Genomic DNA, 17,202 nt, shown 5'->3' with positions numbered 1-17,202 from the left:
AGGGGGAGAGGGGAGGGGGAGAGGGGAGGGGGGAGAGGGGAGGGGGAGAGGAGAGGGTGCTGCACCAATTAGGAGAGGATTGGGCCCAACGGGTTCACTTGGTCTAGTATCTATATACTAAAACTCTCGTTTGTTTGTTTGTTTGTTCCTGAACTACAGCCAAAACGGTACATGATAGTGCGACAATTTTAGGCCCACCTTACTCACCGTCGTCCCTTTGAAGCTAATGGAAGAAGTTTCATTGAAATCTGCGTTATATTTTTTAAATTATTCACATTTTAAAGTTTAAATCTATCTCGTAGGGAGGGAGGGGTTGGAGGGAGGGAGGTCGGAGGATAAGGGGGGGTTGAGGGGATGGAGTGGGGGGGGGTTGAGGGGATGGAGTGGGGGGGAGTGGAAGGTGGGGAGGGGAAGGGGTGAGGGGGAGGGAGAGGCAGAGTGGGAGAGAGGAGGGAGGGGGGAGGGAGGACGGGGGAGAGGGGAGGGGGAGGAGAGGGTGCTGGGGGGCTCATCGGGTCCACTTGGTCTAGTATATATATTACTAAAACACTCATCTTGTATATTTGTGGCTTTGTGGATATATTTGTTCCCGAAATACAGCCAAAACGGTACAGATAGCGCAACAATTTTAGGCCCACCCTACTCACCATTCACCTCCGGTCTCGATTGATCAAGTTTTCTTACATTTTAAAAGCAATTAACTGAATAAACTTTAATAAATGCACCCCCCCCTCCCCGCACCGCCAGGAGGACCGGCGCCCGTCCTGGCGTGCTCCGTGCTTGACCTTCCTCCCGTGGTGCAGCACGGCGGCAGAGGGTCAAAGAAGATGGCCGTCGCCATTGAGCTGCCGCTGCAGGGGAGGTTTGCACCCAACGGGTCCACGACTCGCTCTGGCCGCCGCGATGGCCGCCCGGGGCTTGGGCTAGTGGCTCCCTCTCCCCTTTCCTCTCCCTCCTCGCCCGCCCATGGCCCTGGGGGAGACTCCCCGGCTGGCAACGGGTCGTCAGTTGGGGGTGGGTTGCCGGACCCGCAGGAGAGGTTTGGACCCAACGGGGGTTGCTGGGGCCTGCAGGAGAAGTTTGGACCCAACGGGTCCACGCCAGTCTAGTTATTTTCTAAATATATTTTTAATAACAGATCATGCATTTCCTCTTCCATTTAAGTCAGGCTGGTTGAAGTGTAGCTTAATGCTGTCTTTCTTTGCATTCTCCTTGCTAAAACCCTGACCCATTGGGGGGCAGTGCCAGTATTCTCCAACAACTTTTCTTTATCATTATTAATTAACTCTTCTCCCTCTTAAGCTCTTGTTCTTTTCTTCTGTTTCGCCTGAAGCTGCAAAGAACCACATTAAGTGACGGAGAAACCGCAGCTGCTGGAATCTTGAGCAAACCACAAAGTGCTGGAGGATCAACAGCATCTGGGGAGGGATGGCTCGACCCTTCCTGTCTTTTCCAGCTTTCTTGCTCCTACTCCTGCCAGTCTGAAAAAGGGACCCAACCTGAAACATTCACTGTCCATTCCCTCCTCAGATACTGTCATGACCCGCTGAGTTCCTCCAGCACTTTGTGCTTTGCTTATACAGTGATTCTTAGGTTCAACTAATAATCAAAACAAACCATGTGAAATCCTGGAAAATATCATTTGGTAAACAATGAATCGGAACCTCTCTTACCTCAACTGTGAGTTGCTTGTAATAACTGGGTCCAAGCACCAGGCTTTCGAGAGTTACATTAGATGTATCAGGTTCCACCTCTTGACCTCCTTTACTCAGCCATGAGCCTTTGCCCAAGCGAGGAAAACTAAAGAGATATAATAAAAAAGTCTCAATAAAGATGAAGAAGTAATATAAGCTTGTCCCATTTTTTGAGACGAGACTGAGCAGTGTAGAACAAGACATTTTATGGTTAAATTCAATGAGGAATGTTAGGGTGGGAGTTAGAATCCTTTCCTTCCCTTTTCCATTAATGTAATGCTATAAGTTGAAGGTCATTTTGAACTTCAGGTAGATGCTTAGTAAACCTTATTTGACTTTGGCATGCTTGCTCATTTTACACTTTATTTGTGCTTGATTATCTCAGAAAAAATATCTCATGGTGCTTTACCTGAAAGATGATTGTATTGTCATTCTCAATAAATACTCACCATTTATAACAAGGCACAACTTAATAGCGGCCAACCTGAAGCAGTTACTGTCTGACATTTGAGTTGTAGACATGAGTATTGTGATTCCAACCAGTATCCAGCTAAATTGAGTATCTCACAGTTAAAATATAGTCAAGTATAAATTTATTTTCTGTCACTTTTTACGCAGCAGCGTACTGAAGAACTTATCTGTGTAGCCTAAATGTTTAGATAGAAACTGCAGATGCTGGTTTACACCGACGATAGACATAAAATGCTGGTGCACCAAAGATAGTCACAAAATGCAGTCTGAAGAAGGGTCTTGCAGATGATACTAAGTTGGGGGGTAGTGTGAATTGTGAGGAAGATGCAATAAGGCTGCAGGGTGACTTGGACAGGTTGTGTGAGTGGGCGGATACATGGCAGATGCAGTTTAATGTAGGTAAGTGTGAGGTTATTCACTTTGGAAGTAAGAATAGAAAGGCAGATTATTATCTGAATGGTGTCAAGTTAGGAGGAGGGGGAGTTCAACGAGATCTGGGTGTCCTAGTGCATCAGTCAATGAAAGGAAGCATGCAGGTTCAGCAGGCAGTGAAGAAAGCCAATGGAATGTTGGCCTTCGTAACAAGAGGAGTTGAGTATAGGAGCAAAGAGGTCCTTCTACAGTTGTACCGGGCCCTGGTGAGACCGCACCTGGAGTACTGTGTGCAGTTTTGGTCTCCAAATTTGAGGAAGGATATTCTTGCTATGGAGGGCGTGCAGCGTAGGTTCACTAGGTTAATTCCCGGAATGGCGGGACTGTCGTATGTTGAAAGGCTGGAGCGATTGGGCTTGTATACACTGGAATTTAGAAGGATGAGGGGGGATCTTATTGAAACATATAAGATAATTAGGGGATTGGACACATTAGAGGCAGATAACATGTTCCCAATGTTGGGGGAGTCCAGAACAAGGGGCCACAGTTTGAGAATAAGGGGTAGGCCATTTAGAACGGAGATGAGGAAGAACTTTTTCAGTCAGAGGGTGGTGAAGGTGTGGAATTCTCTGCCTCAGAAGGCAGTGGAGGCCAGTTCGTTGGATGCTTTCAAGAGAGAGCTGGATAGAGCTCTTAAGGATAGCGGAGTGAGGGGGTATGGGGAGAAGGCAGGAACGGGGTACTGATTGAGAGTGATCAGCCATGATCGCATTGAATGGCGGTGCTGGCTCGAAGGGCTGAATGGCCTACTCCTGCACCTATTGTCTATTGTCTATTGTCTAAAACATCACTCATTCCTTCTCTCCAGAGATGCTACCTGTCCCACTGAGTTACTCCAGCACTTTGTGTCTATCTTGTCTGTGCAATGTATCTAAATAGATGTAGTTTTGAATTTGATCACTCTGTATTGAAAATAGGCTGCGGCAGAAGGGGTACCTTATAATTTATTTTCTTGAGAAAATATGAAAGTTTGCACTACTGTACCTTATCAAGGGTTGGTGCAACGCAACAAGTGATGCATGCACAGTGACGGATATGACCGAGAGGTGGAAATAGTCAAACATAACGGGTACATGATGGTGCAAACCCCTTCTGGGATGGAAGTGAAGACCCAGCCTTCGGCTACTGATCAAAGGTATTCCTGCAATTTCACTCAATCTGTAAGCAAGCAGAAGATAGATTACAAAGTCAATTTGGAGACAAAATATTTACAAAGACACCTTAACATTAAGCCATGAGGATAAATGCTCTCAAAAAATCCTGAGTGGATTGCCTTTAAGAAGCCACTCAGCCATAAAATCTTAGGTATTCATGGCGCAAACGTAGGGACTTGTAGTTACAAAGGACAGGATGATTCTGGATTTGTTTCCCTCTGTGATTCAGGAATTACTAAGCCCACTTTTATTAAGCCTTGCCTTGACAGCGAGCCAGAAATAACCTGCTCTCTACCTCATACACCTGTGTGTTTATGGTACCCATCCCGATTTTGCTTTTTTGGATACCTATTTCACATGCTTCAGGCCAGATGATGCTAATAGGAAGCAGACAGATCCTAGAACTTGTGGGAAGTATGGTGAATCTTGCTGAATTAAGCCCAGCAGCAAGCTTGAAAGGATATTGGAAGACACCAAGATGAACCAAACTATCCGTGGTTGTGATGCTGAGTTATCTGCCGCGGACCACGGTTCAAATGGTACCTTCATAAACTTTGTGGGGTCAACGTATTTTTCTGGAGACTGGACCACAAACATCTTGTTTACCATTAGACTGCAGTCCTGAAGGAGTAACCTTTAGTCTGGGACCAGATTTCCTGTATGCCCTCGAAGATTAATGCAAAAGACCCATGGCAATACTTCAAAGGAAAGGGATGTTCCCTCCAGTGCACTAACCAATTTTTAACCCTCAATCAATAAGAGTTAAACCAACTTATTTAATCATTTCCTACATCGCAACAGTGACTACAATTCAATGTATATCATTGATTATTGTTAACTTTGTAATGGAATGAGGTGGCAAAATGTATTCTATAAATGAAAGTACCTTTTTCTCTATCATCATATCATCATCATATATATACAGCCGGAAACAGGCCTTTTCGGCCCTCCAAGTCCGTGCCGCCCAGCGATCCCCGTACATTAACACTATCCTACACCCACTAGGGACAATTTTTACATTTACCCAGCCAATTAACCTACATACCTGTACGTCTTAAAAGACCATAAGACATAGGAGCATAAATACAATACAATATAACAATACAATATCCTTTATTGTCATTGTACAAGTACAACGAGATTTTGAATGTTGCTTCCATATCGATGCTATCAAATCAAATATATAAATAAATAAATAAATAAAAGGCCATTCAGCCCATCAAGTCCACTCCGTCATTTGATTGTGGCTGATTTATTTTTCTCTCTCAACCCGATTCTCCTGCCTTCACCCCATTAATTTTAACCCATCCAACAAATCAAGAACATCAATCTACGCTTTAAAATTACCCAATGACCTGGCTTCCACAGCTGTCTGCAGCAATAAATTTCATAGATTCATCACCCTCTGACTACAGTAATTCCTAGTGAAGGGCTAAGGGTTTGTAATTATATAGTAAAGGAATGTTCTTCCTCAAATTTGAAGACCAAAACTGCATACAATTCAAATTTACTTTGCTACTGTTATCCCAGTTGCAAGATCCAGCTGAGATAAATCCAAAATAGTGAACACTGTCAAACGGCAAGCACCTCGTCTCTATCTCCCTCCACCATCCCCTCTCCCCCTACCTTACACCCTTGGGGACGAAAGCACAGAGACTGTGCTGGTGTCACAGAAGCGCAAGAAAAGGTGAAGGCTTCACCTTTCTATTTCTCTTTAATGAAATAATGCCTGTGCTGTCAGAACAGTTCCATAGCAACAACAGAAGTCAAAATATTTTCACAGTGTCAATCAACATTCATAGTGAGAGGAAATGACTGGTATTCTCAGAATTATACCAGCTGTAATTCACAGTTACACCTAGCTCCCACTTCTAAATTCCACAAATCTAATATTGCCACAAGTGACTAAAACAATAGTACTTGAACTCCAATGTGTTCCTGATAACATCAAAATTCTACATGTAACATGAAAGATATATTTTAAATATGCTCATGACATGTAATGATATACTAGCCACAAGGCGTACTGAACTCCAGTTATGCTGACGTTTCCAGTGTAGAAATGTAACCTTGATTTACAGGACGGCACAGTGGTGCAGTGATAGATCTGCTACCTCACCACGACAAAGACTCGGGTTTGATCCTGACTGCGTGCTGTCTGTGTGGCGTTTGTACGTTTCATCCTGTGAATTTCTGGGTTTTCTCTGGGTTTCTTCCCAATTCTTTAATATGGGGAGAAGGCAGGCACGGGGTATTGATTGGGGATGATCAGCCATGATCACAATGAATGGCGGTGCTGGCTCGAAGGGCTGAATGGCCTCCTCCTGCACCTATTTTCTATGCTTTCTATGTTTTCTAATTCCGAAGACGTGCAGGTTTGTAAGTTAATTGGCTTCTGTAAATTGCCCCTAGTGTGTAGGATGAACAAGTGGGATAACATGGAACTAGTGTTTAGGTGATCACTGTGGGACGAAGGGCCTTTAACCATGTTGCATCTCTAAATTAAATCTCTAAACTAAATGTCAATCACATGTAACAGGGGCTTACTAGTAACAGTATTTGGTGAATAGGGCGGCACGGTGGCGCAGCGGTAGAGTTGCTTCCTTACAGCGAATGCAGCGCCGGAGACTCAGGTTCGATCCCGACTACGGGCGCCGTCTGTACGGAGTTTGTACGTTCTCCCCGTGACCTGTGTGGGTTTTCTCCGAGATCTTCGTTTTCCTCCCACACTCCAAAGACGTACAGGTATGTAGGTTAATTGACTGCGTAAATGTAAAAATTGTCCCGAGTGTGTGTAGATAGTGTTAATGTGCGGGGATCGCTGGGCGGTGCGGACTCGGTGGGCCGAAGGGCCTGTTTCCGCGCTGTATCTCATAATCTAAAAATCTAAATCTAAACATCACATAATTAAACAGTGGAAAGTATGAGCCAATCTAAACACGATGTATTATTAATCAGAATGTCGCGTTATTCTATGCCAATGAACTATTTCCCATTAGTTTTTGTTTTTAGTCAAGAAATGTATACACTTTCTAATTCTCTCTACATCATTGCAATTATCCCATTTCTATAATTAAACAAAAAAAAATGGATAGGTCAATGTAAAAATGAATATGTTAGAAACCTTCTAAACCCATGTCAATTACCTTTCTGAACTATTCCCAAGTTGGTGGCAGATTTTTAGATAACTTTGGAAATAAAATAGAGCTGTGTAATTGAAAATGGACTTTAACCATTTCCAGGTCTTTTATCAAATTACAGCAAGTTCTGCCTGATTTTGATTTGCCCAAGCACTTTGTTTTTAACACAAAACTCCCTCAAATGATGTCAGTGATGGTATAATGTTCAAAATTCACCTGTACAAACCTCGTCTACATAAAAAATTCAGTTTTGCTCAGAGATCAATCAGCTTTAATCAACTCTTATTTCCTCGTGCAACTGTGCTACTTAAAAGGCAAACTTCAAACTAGATTTGTAGGAAAAAAAACTGCAGATGCTGGTTTAAATCGAAGGTAGACACAAAATGTTGCAGTAACTCAGTGGATCAGGCAGCATCTCAGGAGAGAAGGAATGGGTGACGTTTCGGGTCAAGACCCTTCTTCAGACTGATGTCAGGGGAGGGGGCGGGACAAAGATAGGATGAAGTCAGAGACAGGAAGACTGGTGGGAGAACTGGGAAGGGGGAGGGGAAAGAGAGGGGAAGCAGGAACTACCTGAAGTGGGAGAAGTCAATGTTCATACCGCTGGGGTGTAAACTACCTAAGCAAAATATGAGGTGCTGTTCCTCCAATTTGCGCTGGGCCGCACTCTGACAATGGAGGGGGAGTTGAAGTGCTGTGCCACCGGGAGATCAATTTGGTTAAGACGGACTGAGCGGAGGTGTTGAGCGAAACGATCGCCGAGCCTGTGCTTGGTCTCGCCAATGTAGAGAAGTTGACATCTGGAGCAGTGATACAATAGATGAGGTTGGAGGAGGTGCAGGTGAACCTCTGTTTCACCTGGAAAGACTGTTTGGGTCCTTAGATGGAGTCGAGGGGGGAGGTAAAGGGACAGCTGTTGCATCTCCTGCGGTTGCAGGGGAAAGTATCTGGGAAGGGGCGGTTTGGGTGGGAAGGGACGAGTGGACCAGGGGGTTACAGAGGGAACGGTCTCTGCGGAAAGCAGAAAGGGGTGGAGATGGGAAGATGTGGCCAGTGGTGGGATCCCATTGGAGGTGGTGGAAATGTTGGAGGATAATTTGTTGTATGCGACGGCTGATGGGGTGGAAGGTGAGGACAAGGGGGACTCTGTCCTTGTTGCGAATAGGGGGAGGGGGAGCAAGAGCAGAGCTGTGGGATATTGAGGAGACTCTAGTGAGAGCCTCATCTATAATGGAAGAGGGGAACCCCCGTTTCTTAAAGAATGAGGACATTTCTGATGCCCTGGTATGGAACACCTCATCCTGGGTGCAGATGCAGCGTAGACGGAGGAATTGGGAGTAGGGGATAGAATTTTTACAGGGTGGGAGGAAGTGTAGTCAAGATAGCTATGGGAGTCAGTGGGTTTGTAGTAGATGTCAGTCACTGTCTCCTGTGATGGAGATGGTGAGATCCAGAAACGGCAGGGAGATGTCGGAGATGGTCCAAGTATATTTAAGAGCAGGATGGAAATTAGTGGTGAAATTGATGAAGTTAGTGAGTTCTGCATGGGTACAAGAGGTAGCACCAATGCAGTCGTCAATGTGGCGGAGGTAGAGTTCAGGGATAGGGCCAGTGTACTCCTGGAACAGGGATTGTTACTAACTACAACTAGATTTCTTGCTGAGATCGACATTTGCTTCTAATCCAGGCTCAAGCATATGCCTTGATAGCTTTGATCAGTTACTTCCACTTTCCTAGCCCCAAGACCATTCCAGACCATTACTGCTGATTCCAACCACTTCTCACTGATTGCTGTTTGCTGGAACAGTAGCCAGTTTCCCCAAACTCCATACTCCTTAATTGAATTCTTCTTCAGCCCACAGAAGGCGGCAGAATAGCCATAGACATTTGTCCGCATTGCAGGCTTCCCTGAAGCACGATCATCCATAAACACCCAAACCCCATTACCACTTATAAAGATCTTTGGCAATCTCCTGCAAGGAGTAAAAATACAAAATGCCAGCAAATTTGCTGAGTATCTGCTGCATAGTCTGTTTTATCAGCATGTGCATTATTATTATTATTAGTAGTAGTAGTAGTTGCAGTAGTTGTAGTAGTAGTAATATTATGCCGTATTATATGCAGTATATTTCGGATTCCTGCCATGAATGCCCAACTGCAGCCTTGAAGGACCCCCATAGCTCCCTTACACAAAGAATAAGTTTCCTTTGGATACTGCACTTCACCAGGCTTTATGGGTCATTCTAATCCCCTGGAAGCATTTTCCCAGCACCATTCCATAATTACAGCATGCATTCTTTAAGCACCCGTGCTCTCCAGTTGCTACATGGGTGCTGCATGCATTATCCTGCACTTGAAAGGCCAAACTGCCAAAGCAACTGCTGCTAGGTTACGTATGGAAAGCTGCAAGATCTTGCAATAAATAACAATTAACACGTGCTGAAACTGGTGTAATGCAAGAATGCTGTTCTAAGAACTTCAGAACTTAAAACTGAAATTTTCATTGGCTTTTACTGTGATGACTCAATGTTCTTTTTTATTGTCATTCAGCTACAGGAAAGCAGTTTCTAAGCCTGACAGCAAATAATTTTTGCAGGCAGCCTTTTCAAACTGCATTCATACTTTATACTGTCCGAGGGCCAGACCTACAAGGAAAGCGACAGATAATCATGTGATGCCGTCCGTGAAAAAAGTCCGGAAAGCAAGCTTGGACTAAATTACTAAATAATGGATTCTGCCTTGGGTGCGGAGACAACAATGAGATTCTCTGTAAATGTCACCACAGTAAGCAATTCTCCACCATTATCCTCAAGCTGTTCGGAGCAATCAATAAAAAGAGAATTGTCTTTCTCTGCGGCTGGCGAACAGTAAGCAGAGCATTGTCATAGTTTTTTTAAATTGTAGTTGGCACGATGTAATGAGTAGTGCGTCACAACAAAGTCCTCGCCATTTTATGTTTTATGTAATAACAAAATAACATTGAAGGTACTGTTGCTAAGTTGGCTGCTGATATGAAGATTAATGAAGAGGACATAAACAAGCTAGAAAGGGATATGGACAGGTTAGGTTAGCGGGTAATGATCTGGCAAACGGTATATAAATTTGGAAAATGTGAAATTATCTATTTTGATTAGAAAAATAGAAGAAGAAACATTTTCTAAACAATTAAAGAGTGTCTCGATCTGAAAGTATAAGACAATAACTGCAGATGCTGGTACAAATCGAAGGTATTTATTCACAAAATGCTGGAGTAACACAGCAGGTCAGGCAGCATCTCAGGAGAGAAGGAATGGGTGACGTTTCGGGTCGAGACCCTTCTTCAGACTGATGTCAGGGGGGCGGGACAAAGGAAGGATATAGGTGGAGATGGGAAGATAGAGGGAGATCTGGGAAGGGGAGGGGAAGAGAGGGACAGAGGAACTATCTAAAGTGGGAGAAGTCGATGTTCATACCACTGGGCTGCAAGCTGCCCAGGAGAGCAGATGTGGCTGTGGTAGCGAGTCTGTGTCAAAATGTGGTCGTAGAGTAGGAGGGCAGGAGAAATCACAGAGGGGGAGCAGCGAGAGAGCATGTTGCTAAACACTCGTCGAAGAGAGGAGGAGAACTTCTTCAAAGTGGATATACCTTGAGGAGAAATCGCAGTGGAGCAACAGGTAGTATAAGACAATAACTGCAGATGCTGGTACAAATCGAAGGTATTTATTCACAAAATGCTGGAGTAACTCAGCAGGTCAGGCAGCATCTCGGGAGAGAAGGAATGGGTGACGTACCAAATGCTCTGCATCTGTTGTTTCTGACCTGAAACATTACCTCTGTTTTTCTTTGCACGGATGTTGGGTGACTTGCAGAATGTTCCACGCATTTCCCAATTTCATTTCAGATTTCCAGTACTGTCATTTTTTGGATATTCCATTTTGCATATCTACTTTAAAGTCTTTGTCCTGGTCTTCAAGCTCCTCTTTACCGCATTACAGCATATATCAGCCATCTTCTCCAGTGTTACGAATAATCTTCAACTCTACTTATTTTTTGAGTGTTGGCACATTAATGGTAGAACTTGAAGTTTCTCCAATTTCCTCTTGTGTTCTCCGCAAAGTTGTTCCAGTCACCACTATAAAATAATTCCCTGTCTCCAAGTGGCACTTCCGTTTGGAAGGCTCTCATCCATTTCTAACATAGTTTGGGATCATTATGAAAAATACACATAAATGTTTGGTGCTATTATTGTCTGCTAGTGTTTGTCGGACGTTTATTCAAGAGTCTCTATGCAATATACGAAGAAAAATGTCCTCACTCAATTGCTTGTGCTTAGAAATTCCAACTTCAAACCAATGTTGATGTTCAGGCATTGGTTGTGCATTCCAAACTGAAATGAATAGATTTCTGGGCATAAAGGCATTCAAAATATTTGCTGATGAGGCAGAAAAGTGCAGATGGAGTAGCGGACCACTGGCACAGCAGATTAAGGGCCAGAGTGACCTAATCTGTTTGTAACTTCTGGATCTGATAGGAATTGTGAGAGACATAGATAGGGTAGACAGTCAGAATCTTTTTTTCCTCGGGCGGACATGTCAGAGACTTTAAGGTGAGAACAGCAAAGTTTAAAGGAGTTGTGTGAAACAAGTAATTACTTACATAGAGTGGCGGGTGCCTGGAACACGCTGCCTGGGGTGGTGGTGAAAGCAGATACGATCGTGGCATTTAAAAGGCTTTTAGATAGGCACATGGATATGCAGACAATTGAGGGATTTGGATCAGATGCAGGCAGATGAAATTCGCTTACCTTGACACCATGTTCAGCACAGACATTAAGGGCCGAAGGTTCTGTACCTGCACTGATCCATTCTATGTTCAATTTTCATTGTTCATCTCATACAAGTATGCCAATTAAGACTTTGAGTGCCTTTTCAAATATCTGCCTGGTGAAAAAGTCTTACTATTGGTACATGGGTTAAATGATTCTGAGGCTGTTGTGTTGCTGTCTGATTTGGGTTCTTCTTGTTTATTACATGTTTGTACAAAAGGTCAGTATGAGGTTAAACACAAAATGCTGGAATAACTCAGCGGGACAGACAGCATCTCTGGAGAGAAGGAATGGGTGACATTTCGGGTTGAGACCCTTCTTCAGACTGATGTCAGGGGAGTGGGCGGGACAGAGATAGAATGTAGTAGGAGACAGTAAGACTGGTGGGAGAACTGGGAAGGAGGAGGGGATTGAGAGAGAGGGAAAGCAAGGGTTATTTGAAGTTAGAGTAATCAGTTCATACCACTGGGGTATTTGCTACTTAAGTGAAATATGAGGTGTTGTTCCTCCAATTTGCGCTGGGCCTCACTCTGACAACCGAGGAGGCCCAGGACAGAAAGGTCAGATTGGGAATGGGAGGGGGAGTTAAAGTGCTGAGCAACCAGGAGATCAGGTAGGTTAAGGCAGACCAAGCAGAGGTGTTCAGCAAAATAATCGGCGAGCCTGCGCTTGGTCTCACCGATGTACAGAAGTTGACACCTGGAACAGCGGATACAGTAGATGATTTTGGAGGAGGTGCAAGTAACCTCTGCCTCACCTGAAAAGGCTGTTGGGATCTTTAGATGGAGTCGAGAGGGGAGGTAAAGGAACAGTTGCATCTCCTGCGTTTGCTGGGGAAAGTACCTGGGGAGGGGGTAGTTTGGGTGGGAAGAGACGAGTTGACCAGGGAGTTGCGGAGGGAACGGTCTCTGCAGAAAGCGGAAAGGGGTGGAGAAAGCAGAAAGGGCCAGTAGTGGGATCCCGTTGGAGGTGGCAAAAGTGTTGGAGGATTATATGCTGAATGCAACAGCTGATGGGGTGGAAGGTGAGGACAAGGGGGACTATGTCCTTGTTATGAATGGGGGAGGGGGAGCAAGAACGGAGCTATGGGATATCGAGGAGACCCTAGTGAGAGCCTCATCTATAATGTAAGAGGGGAACCCCTGTTTCCTAAAGAGTGAGGATATCTCCGATGATCTAGTATGGAAAACCTCATCCGCGGCGCAGATGCGGCGTAGATGGAGGAATTGGGAGTAGAGGATAGAGTCTTTACAGGAAGCAGGGTGGGAATGGTCTTGATGAGTTACTTGATTAAGAACTAAGTTTAGTTTAATTGCCAAACCAGCAGCAGGATCATAGCACCAAAGGAACAAACAAGTTAGTTGACCATCTTACTCGGGCTTTTGCAATGGCAGCCATTTACGCTCCCTGGCTGAATATATGTATGCACCAACCACAAATAGGACTGGCTTCAGATTGTTGTGAGAGTTTCTTTCTCTTTTCAACAGCCTTGACTGGAAGTTTGTACTCAACGGGCAACACAGACACAAACAATGTCTCCTTGTGGAGTGTAGCCTGTCATAATGAAACACTTCCTTTAGGAAAAGATGAGGCCAAGTCCTCCTTTGGGGCCGTTTGGATGCCCAGCAAGACCCACAGCAGTGTGTCCATCCAGTCCGGCCTTGAGAGTCGCGCCTTCAGCGCTGCCTTGAGTTGCCGGTGGAACCTCTCCACCACGCTGTTTGCCTGCGGGTGATAGGCCATGGTGTGGTGCAGCCGCACGCCCAACAGGTGAGCCATGGCCGACCACAGATTAGATGTGAACTGTGGCCCCCGGTCCGAGGAGATGACCACCGGCACCCTAAAATGAGCAATCCAGTGCACGGATAACACACGAGCGCATGTAGCTGTCGATGTATCGGCCAGCAGTATGGCCTCCGGCCACCGCGTGAAGCGGTCCACCACCGCGAGGAGGCGGTTCATACCCCGGGACGGCGTGAGAGGGCCCACAATGTCCACGTGCAGGTGGTCGAACCGCCGGCGTGGTAGACCGAACTCCGGAGGTTGCCTAGGCCCTCCATATGAAGGAGCCTGGCAGCCCGTTCCATCCGGCTGAGCCTGTAAATCTGGAGCAGAAGCTCCTTAAGGCCGAGGTATTTATCGGCGGCCGGGGGGTCTTCGAGGAACTGAGTGACTTCTTCGGCCATGTCCTGGTCGATTGGCCCGAAATGAAGGCGAGGCGAATGGCAGCCCCATCCGTACATATGGGGTTTGCACGGTCAAGATCGTTTTCGGCTACAATTAATACTATCAGATCTTTAATCTGATAAAGATAGTATCAGATCTTGGTTTAGTTTTGATTATTGTCATATGTACCAAGGTACAGTGAAAAACTTTTTGTTGCCTGCTATCCAGTCTATACATGATTACAATTGAGCCACCCATAGTGTACAGATATAGGGTAAAGGATATAACACATTGTGTAAGATAAAGTCCAGTAAAGTCCGATTAAAGATAGTTTGAGAGTTTCCAATGTGGTAGATGGTAGCTCAGGACTGGTCTCTAGTTGTTGATAGGATGGTTCTGTTGCCTGATGATAGCTGGGAAGAAAATGTCCCTAAATCTGGAGGTATGCGTTTTCACACTTCTGTACCGCATGCCTAATGGGAGAGGGGAGAGGGGAGAAGGGGAAGTGACCAGGGTGAGACTCGTCCTTGATAATGCTGGTGGCGGTGCCAAGGTAGCATGAAGTGTAGATGGAGTCAATAGAAGGAAGGTTGGATGACGTGATGATCTGGGCTGAGTCCACAATTCTCTGCAATTTCTTTTCTATGCTCATCCATAAATTAAACAAGGTTCCTAATTCAATGTTTCATCCAAAAGTCAGCATTATTCACTATGCAGCAGTCTCTTGATATCAATATCAATAGTCAATAGTCGTTTATTTGTCACATACACATAAATGTGTAGTGAAATGAAACATTACCCGCAGTTGAACAATAAGACCAATAAGAATAATCAATAAAAATGCAATAACACATACAATCACAAAATAACACCAAACAAAAGAAACATCCATCACAGTGAGTCTCCTCCAGTCCCTCCTCACTGTGATGGAAGGCCACAATGTCTTTTCTCTTCCCCTGCCGTCTTGTCCCGCGGTGAGGCTGTTGTCGTTGCCACGTCGGGGCGGTCGGGGCTCCCGACATTGAAGCCCCCGCTGGACGGTGAAAATCCCGCGGCCTATTTCAGGCCGCGCCGGACGGTGAAAGATCCGCGGCGGGCCGACCCAAGCCCCGCGATTCGGGGCTGGCGAACACGCTGCCTCTGCCGCTGCCGGTGCTCCCGATGTCGGCCCCCACCCAGGGGCCTGCGGGCTTCCGACGTCCACGCGGCCCGCGCCGGAGCCTCCAGAGACGAGTCGCAGCCGCTCCCGCAGCATCCGCAGGCAGCCAGCGCCGCAGGTGGTGAGTCCGGGCCATGGGCTCTGCGAACCAGAGCCCCAGGTGGTCCCAGGTGCATGGCTGCTGGTAGGCCGCAACGGGAACGGAGACACGACACAGAAACAAAGGTCGCGTCTCCGTTCGGGAGAGAGAATTTTACAGTTCCCGTTCCCTCCCACCCCCCCCCCCCCCTCCCACCCCTCAAACATAACATACAAACCCTACACCATATTAAAACTACAATTCAGACAAAAACAACAAAAAACACAAAAGACAGACGGACTGCAGGCAAGCCGCAGCTGCGACGGCAGCGCTGGCTCCTCCCCTGATTGAGTGCAGTTCTGTTGTCAAGCCCAGGAGAGAGGCAAGAGTAACAGCAAAAGAGTATTAAAACATAAACTGTCCACTGAGGGAAATTATTGATTCCAAACTCGTGTTGATATATTGGCCAATGCAATGTTGACCAATTTAGCATCAAACATTTTCAATGTGTTTTTGGAAAACATTAAATACATTACTCACTGCTGTTCAGAGTCTGTGAAGTGTAGATCGAGCTTCAACTGAAAATCCACTTCATTCAATGCCTCTTCCACCTGCAAATTGAGTCAAAGGAATAAATAAAGATAGTCCCCTCAGTTTAAAGTGTCTCAACTTATCAGGTGATACTTTAAACTAATTTACGTTTTAACCAAATACGTTTAACCAATTTATTTACTGTCAGGACATTTGACAGGTAGATTGGAGGCGACAGTTTGAAGGTCAGTTAAGCGTGGGAATTTTCGCAATGTTTATGGCCATCAGCGATTACATTTAAAGTAGGCTCCCAACCCAGATATGCAACCCAGAAACCAGATATGCATCTTCCGTACATTTCCAAAGACTGCCCACATATTTTTCACAAAAATTCATTTAACCACTTTTAAAATTAAATTTCTTAATACTGCTATTAGTAAACTGGAAGTCAATCCAGTTTATGCCTTGTTACCGTGAAGCTTCGTTTTCAAGTAACCCGGGCAAGATGTTATATTTCAAAACTCTCAAGTATTTACCGACTTGTCAGTGATTTCAGCGAAAATGAGGACGCCGGAGAAGCATTGACAGCGTGGGAATTTTGCGATGTTTCCGAAGACGGTGTAATCTCAACCTGACTGGGCATTGTCGTGGTCATTGTCGTCGGGTAAAAGAAAATTTTGGCGATCTGCTACGACTTTGACAGTCGCCGGCAGTCGCCTAAAAAATCGCCTAAGTGGGACAGGCCCTTAAGTTTAGTTTTGGTTTGTTTACAGATACAGTGCGGAAACAGGCCCTTCAGCCCACCGGGTTCGTGCCGACCAGCCATCCCCGCACATTAACACTATCCTACACACACAATCCTTGGGACAATTTACATTTATACCAAGCCAATTAACCAACCTGTACGTCTTTGGAGTGTGGGAGTAAACAAAAGATCTTGGAGAAAGCCCACTCGGTCACGGGGAGAACGTACAAAGTGGTATGTGGTAAAGTCCCACCGTGCTGCCCTAACACACCCAATCTAATTACTCTGTCTTCAGGACACAAAGGAGCATGACAAAGGAATAGATGTAAGAGTGGTCATCTTGACTTATGCTATAATTGTAAGAAACAAGGCTGGTGAGTGAGGGGTGTGTTGGAAGAGATTTAGTTCATGTTAACCAGAATGTGTCTCGGGGTGGATTTCAATGGATATAACATGATTAGGTTTGAAATAAGGAGAAATACATACAATTATGTTTATCTGCACACGTACTATCCACAAGAGAATTTCTTTAAATTGCGAACAACTGTACTGTAGCAGAATTCAGAATGTCACACAAATGTCAAAGACTAGAGGGCATAGCTTTACCTTGAGAGGGGCAAAGTTCAAAGGAGATAAATGGGGCAGTTGGGTGCCTGGCACGCATTGCCAGGGGTGGTGATGGAGGCACATGTGATAGTAGCAATGAAGAGTCCTTTAGATAGGCACAGGGATATGCAAGGAATGGAGGGATATGGATCATGTTCAGGTCGATGAAATTAGTTTATCTTGGCATTATGTCAGGCACAGACATTGTGAACTGAAGGGTC

General features: G+C 45.2%; 1 protein-coding gene across 3 annotated transcripts in view; it reads right to left on the bottom strand.

Annotated features, from left to right (window-relative positions):
- Nucleotides 1-17,202, bottom strand: part of fam135b (family with sequence similarity 135 member B) — a 306,137-nt gene that overhangs the window by 104,322 nt on the left and 184,613 nt on the right. For all 3 annotated transcript variants that reach the window (XM_078397568.1, XM_078397570.1, XM_078397569.1), the window contains 3 exons: nt 15,640-15,710; nt 3,582-3,755; nt 1,674-1,800 (listed from right to left, as the gene is read on the bottom strand). In XM_078397568.1, the coding sequence (XP_078253694.1) occupies nt 1,674-1,800; nt 3,582-3,755; nt 15,640-15,710 (372 nt within the window). The remainder of the gene's footprint in view (nt 1-1,673; nt 1,801-3,581; nt 3,756-15,639; nt 15,711-17,202) is intronic.

Source organism: Rhinoraja longicauda, chromosome 4 (assembly GCF_053455715.1).
Source record: "Rhinoraja longicauda isolate Sanriku21f chromosome 4, sRhiLon1.1, whole genome shotgun sequence".
NCBI classification, from domain to species: domain Eukaryota; kingdom Metazoa; phylum Chordata; class Chondrichthyes; order Rajiformes; family Arhynchobatidae; genus Rhinoraja; species Rhinoraja longicauda.
Note: the sequence above shows the minus strand (reverse complement) of the source record. Positions and strands in the feature narration are given on the sequence as shown.